The following is a 17719-nucleotide window of genomic DNA, read 5'->3' on the forward strand; positions in this document are numbered from 1 at the left end:
ATTACTGCTGATGTAACATTAGAGGCTCTGGTGCACAGCTCTCCATCTCTTTCTTCTGTGTAGTCCGATACTTCCGGAGGTGGGCAGAGTCTTTCTTTCAAGGGGACAATAAAATAAAGCACATGGCACTGGCATCACAGAGCCAAGTTTGAGCGACTGACATTGGGCCAGGACACTGGAGAGCCTGGCCTGAGTAACGTCTAAATAGCCCCTGCAAAGAACTTAAAACCTGATCTGTTTTTGTTGGGCTTTGTTGCACAACATCCCTGTTTCATCTCCTGCTAATTAAAATGCCCAGGACTTAATGAAGTGGAAAGCAGTGGTGCCTGCTCAAATCCAGTAGAGTTAGCCCTTTAGTGTTAAATTCTCAAAATCAGAGCACAATCAGGATAATGCGTCGCAGGAGAAGAGACAACACTGATGAATAACAGCAGTTGTATCGATCAGGTTTATATTTTATAGGTCAAAGAAGAGCAGAATAGACAGACTCTTCAGACACAATCATTTTTAAACCCCTTTATTGAACATCTTCAAAGCATTTTCTTCCATTCAGCATCGTCCTGTTTCTCAGCAGAATCTGCGTCATCACTGCTGATTGATTGCCAGGTAAACACTGAGCTATTTCAAGCCGCTCTGTTTCTTTTATTTTTTTTTTTATTTGATTCCACTGTTGCTCATGGTTTGGGCTTTGCACACTCCCTTGCCGGCGACTTCAAAAGCAGCTCCCTTGTATGTTGCAACACACTGGCCGTCTGTGCGTAGGTCTGGCTGAACCTGCTCCCACACCTTCTTCTTGGGGTTCAGCTCTTTGTCTGGTTCACCTGCAATCAAGCGGTCAGTCTGATACATTAGAAACTCCTCCATTCTCTGCTCATCCATCACAAGTGCTTTATTAATGCATCCAAGTCCAACATTTTATGAACTTTTTGTGCTGTCTCATGTCCTTGTATAACCCTGCTGCAATGCTGTTTTGATATATTCATGCCAAGACACATTGATAGATGGCTTTCAACTTTCCTTCATATTCAGCATACGCTGATACCATCTGTATAACAAAGCTGAAGCCAATACAAATTGTGAGCAAATAACCAACCATTATATTTGTGATTTATCAGGCCAATTCTGATTTTTATTTCTCCCACTTGAATTGTGAATAGGCTGACTAGTCTATCATGTTCTATTAGAGCTCAAGCTTTTAAAAACTGCCAGTTGTTCCTCGGCATAATTCAAAACATCTAAACCCGAACTTCTCAGAATCAAAATATGCATCCAGGGAAAATAGTTAGAGTAGGTTCGCATTTCATGATGCTGTTTGTTTTTTATGTTGCTCGGCGTTTGTGTCAAATCAGAGCTGGTACTGGCTGGCTTCTGTCTGGTGTCAACTCTTTCCTCTCTTCACAACCGACCCAGGGTATGAGGACACAAATGTGTTTCATTTCCCAAGGCTGCCATTTCTGCCGGGTTTACAACCTAAGAGTGGCAACAATCAGTTTTTTGATCAGAAGCGTGAAAGCGGTTTTGATGAGCAACTTGCACACATTCTTAACTTCAAGCAGAAGTGCTGGGCCCCATTAGTTGGGGAAATGTGGGCAATTACAACCATGTACTCACACCAGCAGTGAGATTGGCTGTAATTGAATCTGTGCTTTGGTACTTGAGAAAAGAGGGAAACTAGGAAAAACGCAAACCTCTTTCACCTCTTATTTTCCATTCTTTGTCTTAGTTTTTACTGACAAACCAACTTTACAAACAAACCATCCACCATTCCTTTGCTTTATCTTCCACTCATTCTGTTCTCTGCTTAACCATGATGGTTTGAATAAGACTCTTTTTAATATTTCAGTATCGATAAAAATGGATCCTTCATGAATCAAACGGCTTTTGGAGAGTGTACTGCTGGGATGAAAGCCTCGGCTGACGCAGCTGGGCTGTGGGTACTGACCGCAGATCCACCTACAGTACATCATCCCCCTCTTCACTTTTTTTCCTCCATAGGGAACTCCCATTTATGGTTATTGTTCTCAAAAGAATAGATGACTCACAAAACCAATCCTCTTCATAGTACCAATATTCAACTTTGCACAAAATGTGAATTTTAGAGCCTGTTATACAGAGTTAAATTACAACCATGCTGGCCTGCTGCTGTTGGTCTTTTTCTTGAGGTCACTTTCATCAGAGACTGTGATTGGAATTCTTCACAGGATGGACCTTGACTCTTGTAAAGTCTAGTTAATGTGCTAATAAATAGGTTATGGGGTTCTTTTTCCCCCAAACTCGTTAACAGTAGTTGAACGTAACAGGACAGTGAAAAATAAAAGTAGGTTGAGCTGATTAGTCCATCAAATCAGTGGTCACAGACCATTAAGCCACCACCAAACAGAGGTGAGGAGTCCTATAACGAAAGCTTTAAGTGGGGTTTGAGAGGGCCTCTTGATTGGTGTCTTCAGGGGACCGAATGTGGAAACTGCTGTGTTGTTTCTGGCAGTGAGGCAGTTCAACGACATCCTTCATTTCCTAAAGTCAGAGGTATTTGGTGGAAACTAAGCTGGGGAATTCTTCCAGTAGGCTTCATTTAATTCCTAAGTAGTGAGGATGCATCTGTTTGGTGTCTGTTTGGTTGGATAGGATTGTAACCATGCATGCTAATGATTAATCTGTTTTGGAGAGTACTGAAATTGGTTACCTGGGAAGCCCTGGAAAGTAACTCTGTCCCCTGGTACCGCGCCACTTGGAGGGTCAAGGATTTCGACCTTGTCTGGTGAGCTGGCACACATGACCATAGCCTGGGACACCACTCCTCTCATCTTGGCTGGTTTCAGGTTACACATCAGGACTGCCATGCGGTTTTGCATCTGCAAGGTGGACAGAAGATGAAATACAATTTTTATAGCCTGTATTTCTAGAGACAATAGAGAACAAAAACATATTATACCCAACTAACATATAAAGTGGACAGAGCAGAGTATTTAAGACTTATTGTGAATTCCAATCAATCATTTCTAAATTGTTAAGTCCGAGGTTTATGGTTTGTTTGCCTCATTTCGTTAACCAATGTGAGCAAACAGGAAAACTTTAACTCGAGCCTGGAGACCTCTGCGGCTTACCGAAATTTATAAAGAAGACCAGAGGCAGTGTCTGCCAAAAGCTGAGAAAAAGAGAAATTGAGCATTCCATGAGCGGACGTGTGCCAGAATCTCTGAATTTAATCATAACTTTTATTTGAGGGTCATCGCTGAAGAAATTGCAAAATAAATCTAAAGTCACTCATGCCGTTTTGCTTTGACAGGGTTTGGGTAGAAGTTTTCATTTTTCATTTGTTTGCAGTTTTGGCAAGTAAGGAACAGTGTGTGAATATTCTGTAACAGTATTTACAAAACAAACCGTACGACTGAACCATATTTTATGTACTACGTGGACACTTGTCTTCACAGTTATTCTATGATTAGGCTGTTCCAGACTCATATTTCCAAAGGGTGCCTGTTATTTATCATACTATAAGCAGACACCCAAGAGTCCTGCCATAAAACCATCATGCATTTCCACAGATATTTCACTTCTGCTTGCATAACAGAAATAGATAATGGTTCATATAAATAAGACAGCTAACAAGAAAAAAAAACTTGATTTTACATTTCTGGCCTCTGTGAGTAATGGACTGATACAGACAAACAAAAGACAGCAGCAGTTTGGCCATTGTAACTGCAGTCAAAGAGGAGACTAAGCCTTAAAAGCCATTATTGCAAATGTGTCCACTGCTTTAAGAAGCTAATGTCTAATATTTGTCTGTGTGCATGGCAAAACTGTTGTCACCTCCAAACATTTTTTCCTCAGTATAATATGTTTTTCTTTGAGAAAGTCAGACAGTGTTTGTTATACACTGAGCATATGGTTCCATTTAAATGATATACACTGTCTACATACACGAGAATGCAAAAGTGTAATGCACAAAGGCTCCCGTGTCTAGACATGTGAAGAGTAATACTTAAGACCATAAAAGTAACTAGTGCATTTCACTGAGATGAATTTCTACATACAAATTAGTTTGCTCCTGCAGAAAATCGTAAATCCACATGAAAGCAAAATAAATATCAGCACACAGTTTACCTAAATTAAATCTATGTCTACTAAATCCTTATTATGACCCTAGAGAGCCATTATTGGATACATTCAATACATAGAGCTCTGCTTGTGTGTCTACAGAAAACAACTTTAGAGTAGAGCCTGCGCACGGATGCTTAAAGCCAATATGAAAACCTGCATCTTCAACAAAGTGGGGCCTAATAAGCCCTTCAGTTACTTTTTTTTTGTTTCCAGCTCAGAAACCACAGCTAAATGTCGGATGGCCAATATATCATATGACTGGGACTCCTAATCCTGTTTTTTCCGAGTGTCCCTTAGAACAGTTAGAGGAGGTAGTGGTTGAAATCTTGCTTTTTTGAAATGTGAGAACCCTTCAAGTGGTTGTGGAGTCTATGTAAACATACGGAATTCCCAAGATGCTGTCTTCAGCTGTGGTGATTTTGCTAGAATTAACTTGTAATAAAGATATATAATATATAAATAAAAAACAACATTACTTCGTTATTGGCTACGAGCACTGGTTTTGACAGCGTCACGTGATGCACTGGTTTCACTGTCATACTTTGAGCCATTCAAGCCAATGACATTTGGATAGTCTTGAAGAGCCACATGATTTATTTTATCCCCATTCAAGTTAGCTGGGTGCAAAGTTTTCCAGCTCTGTCGGCAGAAGTCTCTCGTGTGCACGTTCTATTGGCCCCACAATGCCGAAGCTATGCGCAAGACAGTCAAGTCGTCTTGGCTTCATTTACCACTAAGCAGCTTTCATATAAATTAATGGGACTTCACTTAAATGGCTGTGTCCAGATTTAATCTTAACGTCCTTAACTGTACCTGGTCCAGAGGTATGTGCTTGACCAGCCCGCTGACCACTGTCCTCGGAGAGGCCTCTCCCACATCGACCTGCTCCACGTAGAGACTGTCAGCATCTGGGTGCTTCTCAGCCGTGATTATACGTCCAACACGCAGGTCCAGACGAGACACGTCCACTTTGGCATCTTCTTGGCTGGGGGCTGCCTGCTTCTTCTCTGCTTTCTCTCCTCCTGGCACAAAGAAATTGAAACACTGTTATTCTCTATGTTTCATAGAAAATTTTATATAATTTTAGTATTTTCTTTGAACATAATTTGTTTCATTTCAATATAAAATATTGGTGGGGGTTTGGAATTTTGGTCAGGTACATTTTTAGCATTAAAAATCAGACAGTAGCTCTCCATCATGTGTTAAAGGATGGGTTGCAGAAGAAAGGCATCTGTGAGAATTTTCATGCTTTTATGCGAAATGTGCATGATATTATAGGAAATGTTTGTTTAAAAGCATCAAGCAAATTTCAACCAACTGGTATCTTACCAAGGGATATCATATAAAACAAATCATAGTTGAAACAATACTGAGCATCTGTCTGGAATCTGATTTAATTTCCTCCCATAAATGAAAACGAAGCCAACCAATGACAGGCCTCAGGGTTGAATGCAGGGTTATGCTTTTCAAGTGATCCATAAGTAAATAAAACAAAATTAAGGATAACAAAATCACCTTTCCACCTCTTCCAAGAAACGTGGGGTACATGCTTTGACAAAATGATAATACCAATACCCACTTCTGGCTGACGGTGAGTGCTACATGATTCAATAACATAGCGGAATAGCAGATGCTGCCTCCCGAGAGACGAAGTACCTTTTGCTCGCCTGATTTGCTTACACACATTCATTCCAGTGGATTGCACTGATCAAATGATCAAAACGTCTTTAATCATTCCTCTGAGCCCCACCAGCTCTGAAGAATATGAGTTCCAAACCCTCGACATTTCTCCCACGTGAAATCAATGCTCTGGTATGATGACAGCACAGAGATGTAACATTAACAGGACTACACTAGGGTTCTGCACAGGTCTGTAGAATAACAAGTGATGAGTGTTTAAATGAGGTGAGAACACAGCTACATTGAAGCCTGAGGTAATAAAGAATTTAACATGTCCAACAGCTTATCAAGGCGAAGAAATGGCTCTCATCAACAGCTCCCTAACATCTGGATCTAAGAAATGCTAAACACGCAAAATAATTTGTCAGTGCCTTAAATCTTCTCTCTTCCCCTTTCGAAATTATAAAAATGTAAATGCATCCAGAAGCCGTCAATGTCAGAACAGCAGTAAAGGTTGCAAACTGGGATTACGGGAAGAAAGATGAAAACTCTGAGAACTATGACAGATTACAAGTAGAGATGCACACATCCAGTTTTTTTTCACTTCTGTCCTGATTGCTCTGACTGAATTTGGGTAGGTGCTGATACCAATACAACTTCCACCGTTAGGGTGGCTGTCTTGCTTTTCTCTTTCAAGGGTGAAATATATTTAAACTAAGGAAGTGTTGAGATAGCCCACCATAGCTCACTCAGTTGTAGACCGTCTCATGCTACATTCCAGCAAGTTCATGGTCCAGTGCAAATTTAGTCCTTTCCTACAGCGTAGCTACTGTGTGGTTGCATGCCCCACGCCTTGGTCTGATGAACACCACCCCAAAAAAGTAACTACACGTCGCAGCTGAGCAGACCCCAACAACTTCGATTGGTCTGCTTGGTAGCGCCACATTACTGGCTTCTCCTCAGCATGTATATTTCACATTGATTGTACATTACATGATTACATGTGACAAATTTACTTGATTCATTGATGCCTGACAGTTAGGCCAATTTGTTTATTGCTCAAAGAAAAACACATATCTAAAATGCTGTACTGGAAAGTAATTGCAATTCTGTGGTGGGGATCTCCCCATTTTGTATTCAAGCTTATCATAATGTAACAGTTTAACGCCATTATATTTGATACATGGAGATACTTGGGTTTTATGATGGGTCCTAAAATTGGGTACTTCCACAGAACATTTAATTAACATTAAATCATTCTCAAATCAGATTAAATTACTTGTGACACTGGACAACAACAACTTCTTCCTAACATTATAAATCAGAAAACTCCAAATACACTAAACATCTTCCAGCCGAGGAGGATGTCCAACTGACATCCATAAAGAGGCTGATATCACTGCCATTAACACCCGTGATAGAAATTCAAATTCAAAACATGTTTAGAGAAGGTCAAGTGACTTTTGAAGAACAGGCTGCAATATCTATCAAATTGTTAGTGGGAAAAAAGTAATCTGACGCAAGAATGTAATGGAAAAAAAGGAGAGTGTAGATGAAGACTGAAGAGAGTGGCCACTTTTATGGCTTTAATATGGTCCTACTGACACATTGAAAATGAAACACAAATAGTACTATATGACATGTCTAAACAGGCTTAATCTTAGCTTTGAAACACGGTTTTATTGGATGTGAGAACTTCAAAGGATTCATAATAAAACCCTGCTATGTGCCATAGTGTTTCCTCCAGCTGCTACCTTTTTTCTCTGGTTTCTTCTTTTTGCTCTCATCTTTGGACGGGGGGCTCTGGACAGCAGCAGCAGGGGAGGCAGAGGGTGCTGGTCCAGAGGGTTTGGGAGTGGTGGGCTTTGAATTGCACTCAACACTGTTGTCACCTGATGGCATTGCTACTTCATGCACTACAGGAGGGACAAAGGAAAAAAAAGTCAGTAGAAATAAATTATTAAATAATGGATTAGTTTCAGATTAGTATCTGAAAGACTTTTCAGACAGTTTCTCTGATGGCTGATATTCCTTGCACACTTTCCCAAATGCAAAATTGAAAAGACATCAGCACAGCAGCATTGCCAAAAAAAAAAAAAAAAAAAAAGATAATTTATAGTACAAATACACAAAAGGTACACTACTTCTTAGTTGTCCTTTTTCACGCACAGAGCTGGTTGCATCAACATACACTGAAATGATAGAGGGAGCTTTATTTACACACCCAGTGGGAGGACTGTTCTCCTGATGCAAACAGTTTTGATGGGAAAATGATCGTCCAAGGGGATGGAAACAAGGAAATGGAGCCATAAAAGAGGGAACAATGTCCTACAAAAGCTCTCCAGAAAAAAATAACCCCTCATTTAAGGCGCCTGATGTTTGAATCCCTACAAAATCTAGTGCCCGTGTCTGACAAACATCGGTCTGCAGGCACGCCACCGTCACCATAATGCTTTTAATTACCTTAATTCTATGTTATGTTAGGACCTGAGATCAGGACCATTCCAGTTTACCTTGGAATTACGGGCAATAACCTTTTAAACTCTTTACATCCCCTGAAGTTTACTCCTCAGGTTTGTGACATTGAGAATCAAGATGACACATAATATGCCAGTATTACATAATGTATGAACATACAGAGAGCTTTTATGGTTGCACCTTCAAAATTATTGTACATGCCTTGTCTTGTGCCTCAATTTTGAATTAAAGCTGCACTAATTAATATTCATTTTCACAGCAAATTAAAGAACTAACTGAAATGTAAAAGAGACTTCTAGCAGTGATCCCACCCACCAATAATGTAACGCTGTCTGAATCTCACTTGGTATCTGTGTTTCATGTGATCAATAGTCTTGGTAGTTGGCAGTTTGTGGGGGAAAAAAAAGCATAAGAATGAGTGAGTTCTACAGTATATTACTATACATTACATTATCTAGCTAGCGTTAGGAACATTAGGTAACGTCTGCTAGCTAATTTTGGCTAGTGTCAACAAAGATGGCTAGCGCACAACCTGGCAACCATTTAAGGTAGCAGATGATGTGAACAACAGTGGCATTGTAAGGTGAATGTGATGGATGGGGGAGATGGAATGCCACATTTAGGGGCTGACTGTTACCAATAAGACATATAAACATTCAGGTCGTCACTACTTGCCATAACAACACGATGAGTGGACTCAACAAATGACGGTGGGTTTTCACAACACTGGTCTGCACAATACAATCTGAAAGAACCACTAATTGGTTCAGTGGGGGTCAAAAATGTCTTTGAAGCGAATTTTAAACAGAACTTCAAATGACACCGTTTCTTGGCTGGAGATGTGTTTTTCTCAATGCACAATTATCTTTGAGTTTCAAAAGTTTGTTTTTCTCATCTCGATAACAAATCAGCAAAGCCGACTGAAATTCCTTTCAAATAGGTTCATATTCACTCATGTTTTGATTGTGTTATTTTATGCCACCTTAAAGTCATTAAAAGAAACCCCAAAAATAAACATCACAATTAGAAACAACGTGTGGAAAAACATAGTCCCGGGTGTATTGGAACACATTCCTTCAACGTTCCAACACCAACACACTGAGCTATTTTGAATAAGGTTATATAGCTTATTTCTTCCAGTGCCCCTTTATCCCTGCAGCTTCTCTCTGGAAAACATTAAATGTGTGTGTGAAGCTGTTTGCCCTTGAATGTCAATGTATGTCAGCCGCACAAAAAGTTGACAAGAGACGTTGTCCCCCTTCCTCTAATGTGGATTCTTGAAGCACTTGCTTATAATAAAAACAAAAAAAGATCTGGTTATATTGGGCTGAGGCGAGAATGCTCAAGATGTTATCATTGATCGTACAAACCAAACAATGCTCTAATGAGCAACAACTGACATCAAATGTTCCAGAGTCAGGCACACACAACTGCTTCTATAGCTACATATAACGGATAACAACATCAAGGTCTTTTTTAAAGACAAACAAACATTTGATCGACGATGGAAGCCTTTGCTGGGAACTCAACATACCTCCCCTGTTCTTCTCTTTTTCCAGCAGCTGTTTTTTTAGTGCCTCGATGTCATTCTTCAATTTGGCGTTCTCCACCATCAGTTTCTTTTCTTCTCTGACGCTGGCCTGGACGACTGCAGAAAGGCAGATTCTTGTTACCTCTAAGCAATGGAATAAAATTTCACCATCCCAGAGGACATTTTAAGAGCTGCCTCTGAACCAGTACAAATACACTATTGATTAAAATATGATAACTATTAAAAGCTATGTTGTGCTTCTTTTGGAGCTAAAGAAGCCATGTCATTATTGATTAATCCAGTTTTTGGATTGAGATATAGTCCAAAGCAGTCTTGAATTGCAGACAAATATCCCCTCTTTTTAACCTATTGGAATTATTCACAATTTTAAATTAGATTATGGACATCTTTATCACAGCTCTATCATTTAAACAATTCCAACAGAAATAGAAACAACTCATTCATGACATTTTGTTTAACTGCTCCCTGACAGAACTCAATAGAGTATAACCAAAAGCTAAAAAAAGTATTAATTTCAAATTAACGACAATGTGAATTTCTCTCCTCAAGTGTACAAGATATATTTGGCTGATTTGAATCCCTTTTTATGAGTCAAACTTAAAATATATCAGGGGAAATTATCTCAGAATGACAATTCCTGTAAATCAAGTACACTTTCCCATAACTGAGGGCTCAAGTTTCATTAAACTGCTAGTGGTACTACAGGGATTTCACTCTTTGAATTATGAGGCTGTGAATCATGAACGTTAGCAGCTGTTCAGCCAACATTATGTCACTACTTATTGTATACTACACCTGAAACAGAATGAGGTAGCCTATGAAGACAAATCTGGAGACTTTATAATTCATAAAAGTGTGCTATAAACGTAAATATACTTTTTATAAGGCTATGTAAGTGTTTCAGTGTCTGGGTGTGTGTGTCTTACTAGCTTTCTCCTTCAGCAGCTGGACCTGCTGTTTCAGGTACTCTATGATCTGGTCAGCCTCGGCTGCTCGCTGCTCCAGCCTCATCAAAGGATTGGGCCCTGACATCTTGAACAAGGAGCGAGCTAAAAACCTAAAAACAAAAAAACAAAAAACAAAAAAACAAACAAACAAGATATTAGGGCTGTTTTCTGCAATGTTTATTATTGACAGAGCATCGCTCCTTTTGTTTTTAGAAGCAGGTTTATGAAAACTTAAACGCAAGTCACTCCATTCCATGTTATTTCAAGTTTACTGAAGTGACAGTGGCAATGTAAAAAAAAAAAAAAAAAGATGGTATTCTAAAGTACTATGTTGAACATCTACAAAGATAAATGTTTGGAGTTACAAGGTTTGCATTCCACTACAACGCCACCACAAACTACAGCCTCCGAAATGACCGCAGGGTCAAGTAAACTCTTCTCTGACTCTCAACTAAAACACTGTCTTGCAGTGCTGTACTATAGGACTACATTGTACAGGAATTTCCTTTTTTTGTCTCACATTCCACAAAATAATGAAATGGCAGAGTTTGATCTGGTTCATAGGTAATTGTGTATTTTCCTTAATCAAGATTTAGGTATTGTAGATGCCATATCGCAATATCTGACATTTGTTCCTCATGTGCACCCCAGAAGGTATAAACAATGTGCTAATGGGATTTTGAAGCTGCCCAGTTTTTAACAAAAACTAGACAGACAGCAAATTGTGTCCAAATCAAATTTTAAAGTTTACTGCAACATTTCAACAAGTAAACTTTGGCAAGCACAAGTCTTGAATTAACTCCAATCTGTCTTTAATAGTTAGAACTGGTAAGAAGTGAAATCCTTTAAACCATATTTAGCACCAGCATTAATGCGTATTCAGCTTTGGAGATCAAGTTCAAAAAGGGATCAGCCACTCGTGGGCAACTCAACCAAAACACAACTGGACGCCGGTTTTGGCTAATGTTTCTTTATCGTGTTGAGCTTGCCAAATCACTTCTTGAAGAAAGAGGAAAAGAAGGATTTTTACAAGGCTGAGGCATGGAGAAGAAAACGTCTTACACACATTACAGGGAGGCGCTGGAAAACAACAGCTGGCCCAAGATGAAAACAAAATGTTAGGGGAAGGGGGAAATTAGAAACACAAAAGAGCTGGAGTTGATAAAATCAAGGATCAAAGCATTGTTTTTAGAGAAACTGAATTGATTTAAACAGGACCAGTGGTGGAGTAATAGAAAGAGCCACAAAAACGGCTGATCTCATTTGGATAACCTCTAGAAAACGGTCCCGGGGCCGAGGTATGGTCAGCAGCGTAAAGACATGAAGGGGTCATTTCAGTTTTGGACTTCAAATGTGTTAACAATGGGCTCCCACTAGCCTTCGGGAAACATCTTTGACTCATCTCCTGATTTGTTACTTTATACATTTAGCAGGTTAACTTTGCTAAACTGGGGACAGCTGCTGAAGGTATCTGACTCTTACCAATCTCCTAAAAATAGCCATGTCTGGTTTGCTGAATCATACAGTTGTCCACATAAATGTTTATGTCTTCATATATTTTAAATTAAAGTATCAAAGATAATGCTAACAAGACGTACACAGGCTGCACAGGTGGTTTGAATCTAATGTTTAAATCGGTTACATTTAACCACCAGCTCTATCTGGTACAGTGGTTGTGTGTGAGCAGATCCACCAGGACACAAGCGTTTCCTCTTGTCATGCTTCATTCCCACAGTAAAAATATACTGTAGGAGGATATTTCTCTACCTGTCTGCTAACCAGACCATTTATACATGAGAATAGAGTGCAGCATGCCAGCACCACCTGAAGGCATTAAAGGGATCTACACATTTTGAGTGAAAAGAAAAATATAAGGGCCTTCAGCAACAGATGCAGTCACTGGATTTCAGGAGAAATATGTGCCCTTCTTTCTCATGTTTGCCCTTGAACTGTGACTCAAGTAATTTGGTTCAAGGCTCAAGTAAGTCCCACGTTATTTAATCTAATTTGAGTAATTTATTTGCTCTCTAGTGAAGCTGCAAGTCCACAAAACACTAATTTGAGCTGACGCAAGTCCAAGTCACAATGACTCGAGTCCATGGCGATGCCTTTAAGTAGTTTTAGAATGCACATCCAAAAAGAAATTCACATATACCCGAGTATAAGAAAATTGAAAAAAAAATGTATAAGTGAAACAATGCAGCAGTACATTTTATTACAACATGCCAGCAGGTATTTGTAATCTATTTCTACAAGATTTCATGGCAGTAGCTTAAATGTGATGCATTGCCAAGAATAAATCATCTGAGCTTCACAAGTTGCAATGGTATAAACCCTTAAACCCTAAAACCCCAACTGAATAGAAAACAGCTGGGAACACGATGAAGCAGAAACAGTGAGATGCTCATAATAAAGGCTGTTTTCATCATTTGTTAAAACGCTTAAAGCTGCATGTACCACTTGTTTTAAATGTATCTGATGATGTGTAGGTTACGTTTTTGTCATAATGATGACTGAATGTTGAAAGTACAAACTTATGGCCATTATGGGACCACAGTGATATTTTCTAATTCCATTTGTTTCTTAACTATTTTAGAGAACTAGACACAGCAGAAGCATATTAGATTTGGAAGAATGCTCAAAGAATTGGGACTGGCTCACAAGCACACTATTGAATGTCATTTAAAAACACACACCCCTCAAAATCAGCAAGGTATATTTTTGTGTTTCTTTTTTTTTTTTTCGCTGATGTATCTGTAAGTTATCTGTACATTTTATCTTGTGTTTAGAGAATACTTGATGTAGTTATTTAAAACACATTCCCCAACATTCAGGATACAGCTTAGCTATGAATAATAACAATATATGTACACTACCCACAAATGTAATACCCACAATTGAGAGAATTTGCTTGATTTCTCGACCACCAAATTAGTTGTTAAGGAATGGGATGCACAGGAAAAAAACAAAAAACAAAATACACCCACATTTGTAAATACTTATTGTGACATACTCGCTTAATCAAAAATTAAAGTAAAAGCTGGTTGCAGACCAGTTGCTGCAACAACGAAGACAATGAAGCTTAGACAAAATGATGCAATTACTTGCAATACACATTATCAAACAACAGTTTCGTTATTTTATACTGGGTGTAGTGTAAATCACAGAACTATAATTAACTAAATGTCTATTGCTGAGAATGTTTTGCTCATGAATGTGAACTCGACGTTAGTTAGTTAGTTAGTTAGTTAGTTAGTTAGTAAGCTAGTCCGTTAAATAAGTAAGCTATTAGCCGGTTCAGTTAACCACAGTATCTTCGACTACACAGAGACAAGGGAGATCAACTTCCCTTCTGGCTAACTATCACGTAGCTAGCACTGCTATGCTAATAGTTCGATGGTTGGTTAGCTGTTATTAACGGCTTGCCGTTCGTTAGTTGAAGCAGTAAAATAAAGCAGGTTTGTGAAACTTACATGGACTCTGAGCAGCTCCCCCCAACACGTTTCAGGGAGCACTTGTGTCTTGACAGCTGTTAACGTAAGACCGGCTAGCTGACAGATAGGCAGCTAGCAGTCAGCCGCAAAGAGGCTGAGTGAGGACCCCACGGCTAGATCTCCACACCATGCGGAAGTGAAGCAAGCTGGTCATTTCTGCGTTAGTTTTAGCTAGCCATATGTTCTATAGATCAGCTACTGCAAGGAGTCAACGGATATTGCCGGTGTGTAATTACGATTAAGACGAACTAACTCCACAAAAAAATACGAAAAAGAAATCGAAGGGCAATTTTGTTGAGGATTTGAAATAGTTTTGTTTCCTTTAACCTCCGCATTTCGTTATATTATTAAAAAAAAGTGTCTTCTAGGCAACACTGTGTCGCACAAAAATAACGTCGTCGGTCACGTTCGCTCAGCTGTTCACATCGCATCGCTGAGGCAGGAAAGGAATTTATTTCAAACATATCTCTTTATCCATAATTTAAAATTCATTGAGTCGACATGACCGTACAACCTTTCCATTAAGCGTGAGTAGAAACATTTTTTCTAATATAATGCTCATCAAATCTTTGGTTTCCTACCCGGAACAATAAAGCAGTTATTTTCATAACTTAGCTACACACATACATACACGCACACACCGTGGGTTTAACTACAGCATCACTGTGCGCACTAACACTGTGTACGTTATATATGGTATATATATATATATATATATATGTTGTATGTCTCTTCGTTGTAGGTCTTTGTCTCAGTCACATTTAACTGTGTTTAAGCAGTTAACATTTAGTTTTTGTTTTTAGTCCCTAGCTAACACAGAATGGCTGTCACTGCTCAATACCATGCTCGTTATCACAATGTTATTGTCATTCACAGCCATACATTCATACATTATATTGAAGACTCTTTTCCTATTATCAGTTCATCCTGCCGGTGGTAAGATGAGGCCCCTGAAAGACGCCCAGCTGGGGGCCTTCACTTTCTTTGCCTCAGCTCTCCCTCATGATGTCTGTGGGAGCAATGGCCTCCCTCTGACCCCCAACTCTATCAAAATCCTGGGACGCTTCCAGATCCTCAAGACTGTCACTCACCCCAGACTCTGTCAGTATGTGGACATCTCCAGAGGGAAACACGGTATGATTTCTGTGTTGCTCCTTCGAAGGGGTGCTATTTGATGTTTTATTTCCTTTTCACCTAACGTCAAATCAAATCAATTTTATCTATATAACCCAAAATCACAATCACAGTCTCAGTGGGCTTTACAATCTGTTCAGTGAATGACATCCTCCTTAAACCCTCGGTTCGAGTGAGGAAACACTTGCAATATTGAGAGAGAAAAAAAAAAAACTTTAAACAGGGGAGGGAAAAAAGTTGGGGGAAACCTCAGAAATATCCACAAGGGAGGGATCCCTCTCCCAGGACTGACAGACATGCAATAGGTGTCGCATGTACAGACTAGAGCAGCAAAATTAAAGTTGTATCTGATAGAATTTATATTATATATGTAATATGTGTGGATCCAGGAGTACGACTGATCAGGCCGAGGCATCGCCAAGTGTTGCTGACCCACATGACCTTCTCTCCATCATGGCGACCTGGAAGAGGGCAGGCCTCATAAGAAAATTAGCAGTAAAAAGAAAACATCAGAGTGAAGAGGCACCAAAACGTCTTTGGTATCTACCCTCACCATTTGTTTGCATTTTGTTTGGGCATTGTTATCAATATAAACCATTATGACAAACCATGACAAAATGCTTTTCACAGTTTTCACAAGTGGTGAGCACAATAACATTGTGTAGAACTGAATTTTATTGTTGGCCAATACAACAACACCAACCACACAAAGTGGAGCCAGTTGAGCTGTTTTTTCAGTCTAAGGCTGCACAATGAAAATTATTTTGATTACAGTATATTTAAAGACAATATCCAAATCATAGAGGCTACAGTTGTTTTGATAAGGGTCAAATGTGTGGCCAAACACAACATTATATCCACAATATAAATAAAAGTACTGTAGTGCTGCAGAGATTCCCTGGCCTGTGAGTCTATTCTCCTGATGTAAGAAAACACCTTTGTTTTGGTACAGACCCCAAAAACTGTCACATCATAATCATTTTATTCAATGTATTTTTTTCAGTGAAAATTAACATTTTGATGCTAAAATGATCAGTCCCACTTATTGGAATCATATCATCGGAATATCTGCCTAATTTAACATGATTTTTTCTTTTAGCATACTGCACATGCAACCCTATTTGGCTCAGTGACGATCAGCCCTGAAAACTCCTTCAAAAAAGATCTTAAATGTTCAGAAAGTATTACTCCAGGAGGACAAGATGTTTTTGCAATCTGAAACAAATGCACAGCAGCTCAGTTTCATCCCTTGCTCCTCTGGTAAAAGGTTATTGATACCCTGGAAAAATTCCTCTGATGGAAACACGTGCCATGTCATGTGCTGTTGCTGAATCCACACACAGTGTTAGAAACTTTTACTTTACCTTGACCAGCAGTACTTTATATTGCAGTTGCAGCACCTGAAAGCATTATTCATTTTTTAAATCTTAAGGAAAAAATGCATCAGCTTTGTTAGATTTTGAATTTAACCACGTGTGCTTTTTCACCATCCTTTTTTATGTTGTATAGGTGCAGCATAAATACAAGCTTACCCATAATGAATGATGAAATATCAATAAAGTTAGATATCAGTTTTTCATTTAGTTTCTTCTTCTTGCCCTATAGAACGGCTGATAGTTGTTGCTGAACACTATGAAAGCAGTTTAAGTGACTTCCAAAAACAAGGGAAAACAGCCAGGTGAGATCATGATTAATAATCCTCATTCATTTTCAGAAATATTTAGAGTGTATGTAATGAAACTCGTTGTTTCCTCCTTTCACTCGCACTAGTGAGAAGTTATCGCTTAACCATGTACTGTTGATATTGTGTATGATGAGCAGACAGATACTATGCATTAACCTTGCCATCTACTGGCCAAGGTTAGGTTTGCATAATAACTTCAGTGTATTGGACGATTTATTTCTGAAGTGTTGATAACATGGATACAGTCTTTACCTGTGTTTTATCTGACCTGGTCACCACCTGACCGTCAAAGTAGGTTGACAAATGATTGTGTTTTTGTCTGTATTAGCCCAGAGAAAGTGCTGCAGATAGCCTATGAGGTCCTTGAAGGTCTTGAGTTCATGAACAAACACGGCATGGTGCACAGAGCCCTCAGCGCACACAATGTGCTCATGGACTGCAAGGTAAAAATGAGCTGTTGTATGTATGTCAGTGCAATTTCACGACAATTAAATGATGTTTTTAGAATGTAATGCTGTCACTCTAAAATAGCTTTTTTCTTTGTAGGGGAATGTCAAGCTGGCGAAGTTTGGCCTTTATCACATGACTGATCATGGAGCCGATGTAGATTTTCCCATTGGGTACGTCTTTTTCTCCTCATTCATCACAGAGAACAGTCCATTAGGGCTTCTCTGGAACTCTTCAACTGGTGGGACTGAGCTATGCGAGC

General features: G+C 39.2%; 2 protein-coding genes across 3 annotated transcripts in view; one reads left to right on the forward strand and one right to left on the reverse strand.

The window, feature by feature from the left end:
• Positions 1 to 501: 501 nt before the first annotated feature.
• aimp1a (aminoacyl tRNA synthetase complex interacting multifunctional protein 1a) lies at positions 502 to 14318 on the reverse strand. Its single transcript, XM_037084633.1, has 7 exons — positions 14172 to 14318; positions 10678 to 10808; positions 9734 to 9847; positions 7476 to 7637; positions 4915 to 5123; positions 2684 to 2852; positions 502 to 821 (listed from the first exon to the last, which is right to left on the reverse strand). Coding segments are annotated over exons 1-7 (954 nt in total). The 5' UTR covers positions 14174 to 14318; the 3' UTR covers positions 502 to 654.
• The window catches only part of tbck (TBC1 domain containing kinase), a 44553-nt gene continuing 41122 nt past the window's right edge, over positions 14289 to 17719 (forward strand). Inside the window, exons 1-5 of one of the 2 annotated variants that reach the window (XM_037084267.1) lie at positions 14289 to 14416; positions 15114 to 15326; positions 16932 to 17004; positions 17339 to 17453; positions 17557 to 17630. In XM_037084267.1, the coding sequence (XP_036940162.1) occupies positions 15134 to 15326; positions 16932 to 17004; positions 17339 to 17453; positions 17557 to 17630 (455 nt within the window). In that variant the 5' untranslated portion in view covers positions 14289 to 14416; positions 15114 to 15133. Of the gene's footprint in view, positions 14417 to 14466; positions 14720 to 15113; positions 15327 to 16931; positions 17005 to 17338; positions 17454 to 17556; positions 17631 to 17719 lie in introns of those variants that run through there. The other variant, XM_037084188.1, reaches the window with a different exon arrangement.

This window comes from Acanthopagrus latus, chromosome 1 (assembly GCF_904848185.1).
Source record: "Acanthopagrus latus isolate v.2019 chromosome 1, fAcaLat1.1, whole genome shotgun sequence".
Taxonomy (NCBI): Eukaryota; Metazoa; Chordata; class Actinopteri; order Spariformes; family Sparidae; genus Acanthopagrus; species Acanthopagrus latus.

What these genes read in the sequence shown, in the direction of transcription:
- aimp1a (XM_037084633.1), bottom strand. An exon ending in AAAAGAGAAGAACAGGGGAG is followed by an intron (nt 7,638 to 9,733) that starts GTATGTTGAGTT and finishes TCCCTCCTGTAG; the next exon opens with TGCATGAAGTAGCAATGCCA. An exon ending in GAAGAAACCAGAGAAAAAAG is followed by an intron (nt 5,124 to 7,475) that starts GTAGCAGCTGGA and finishes TCTTTGTGCCAG; the next exon opens with GAGGAGAGAAAGCAGAGAAG.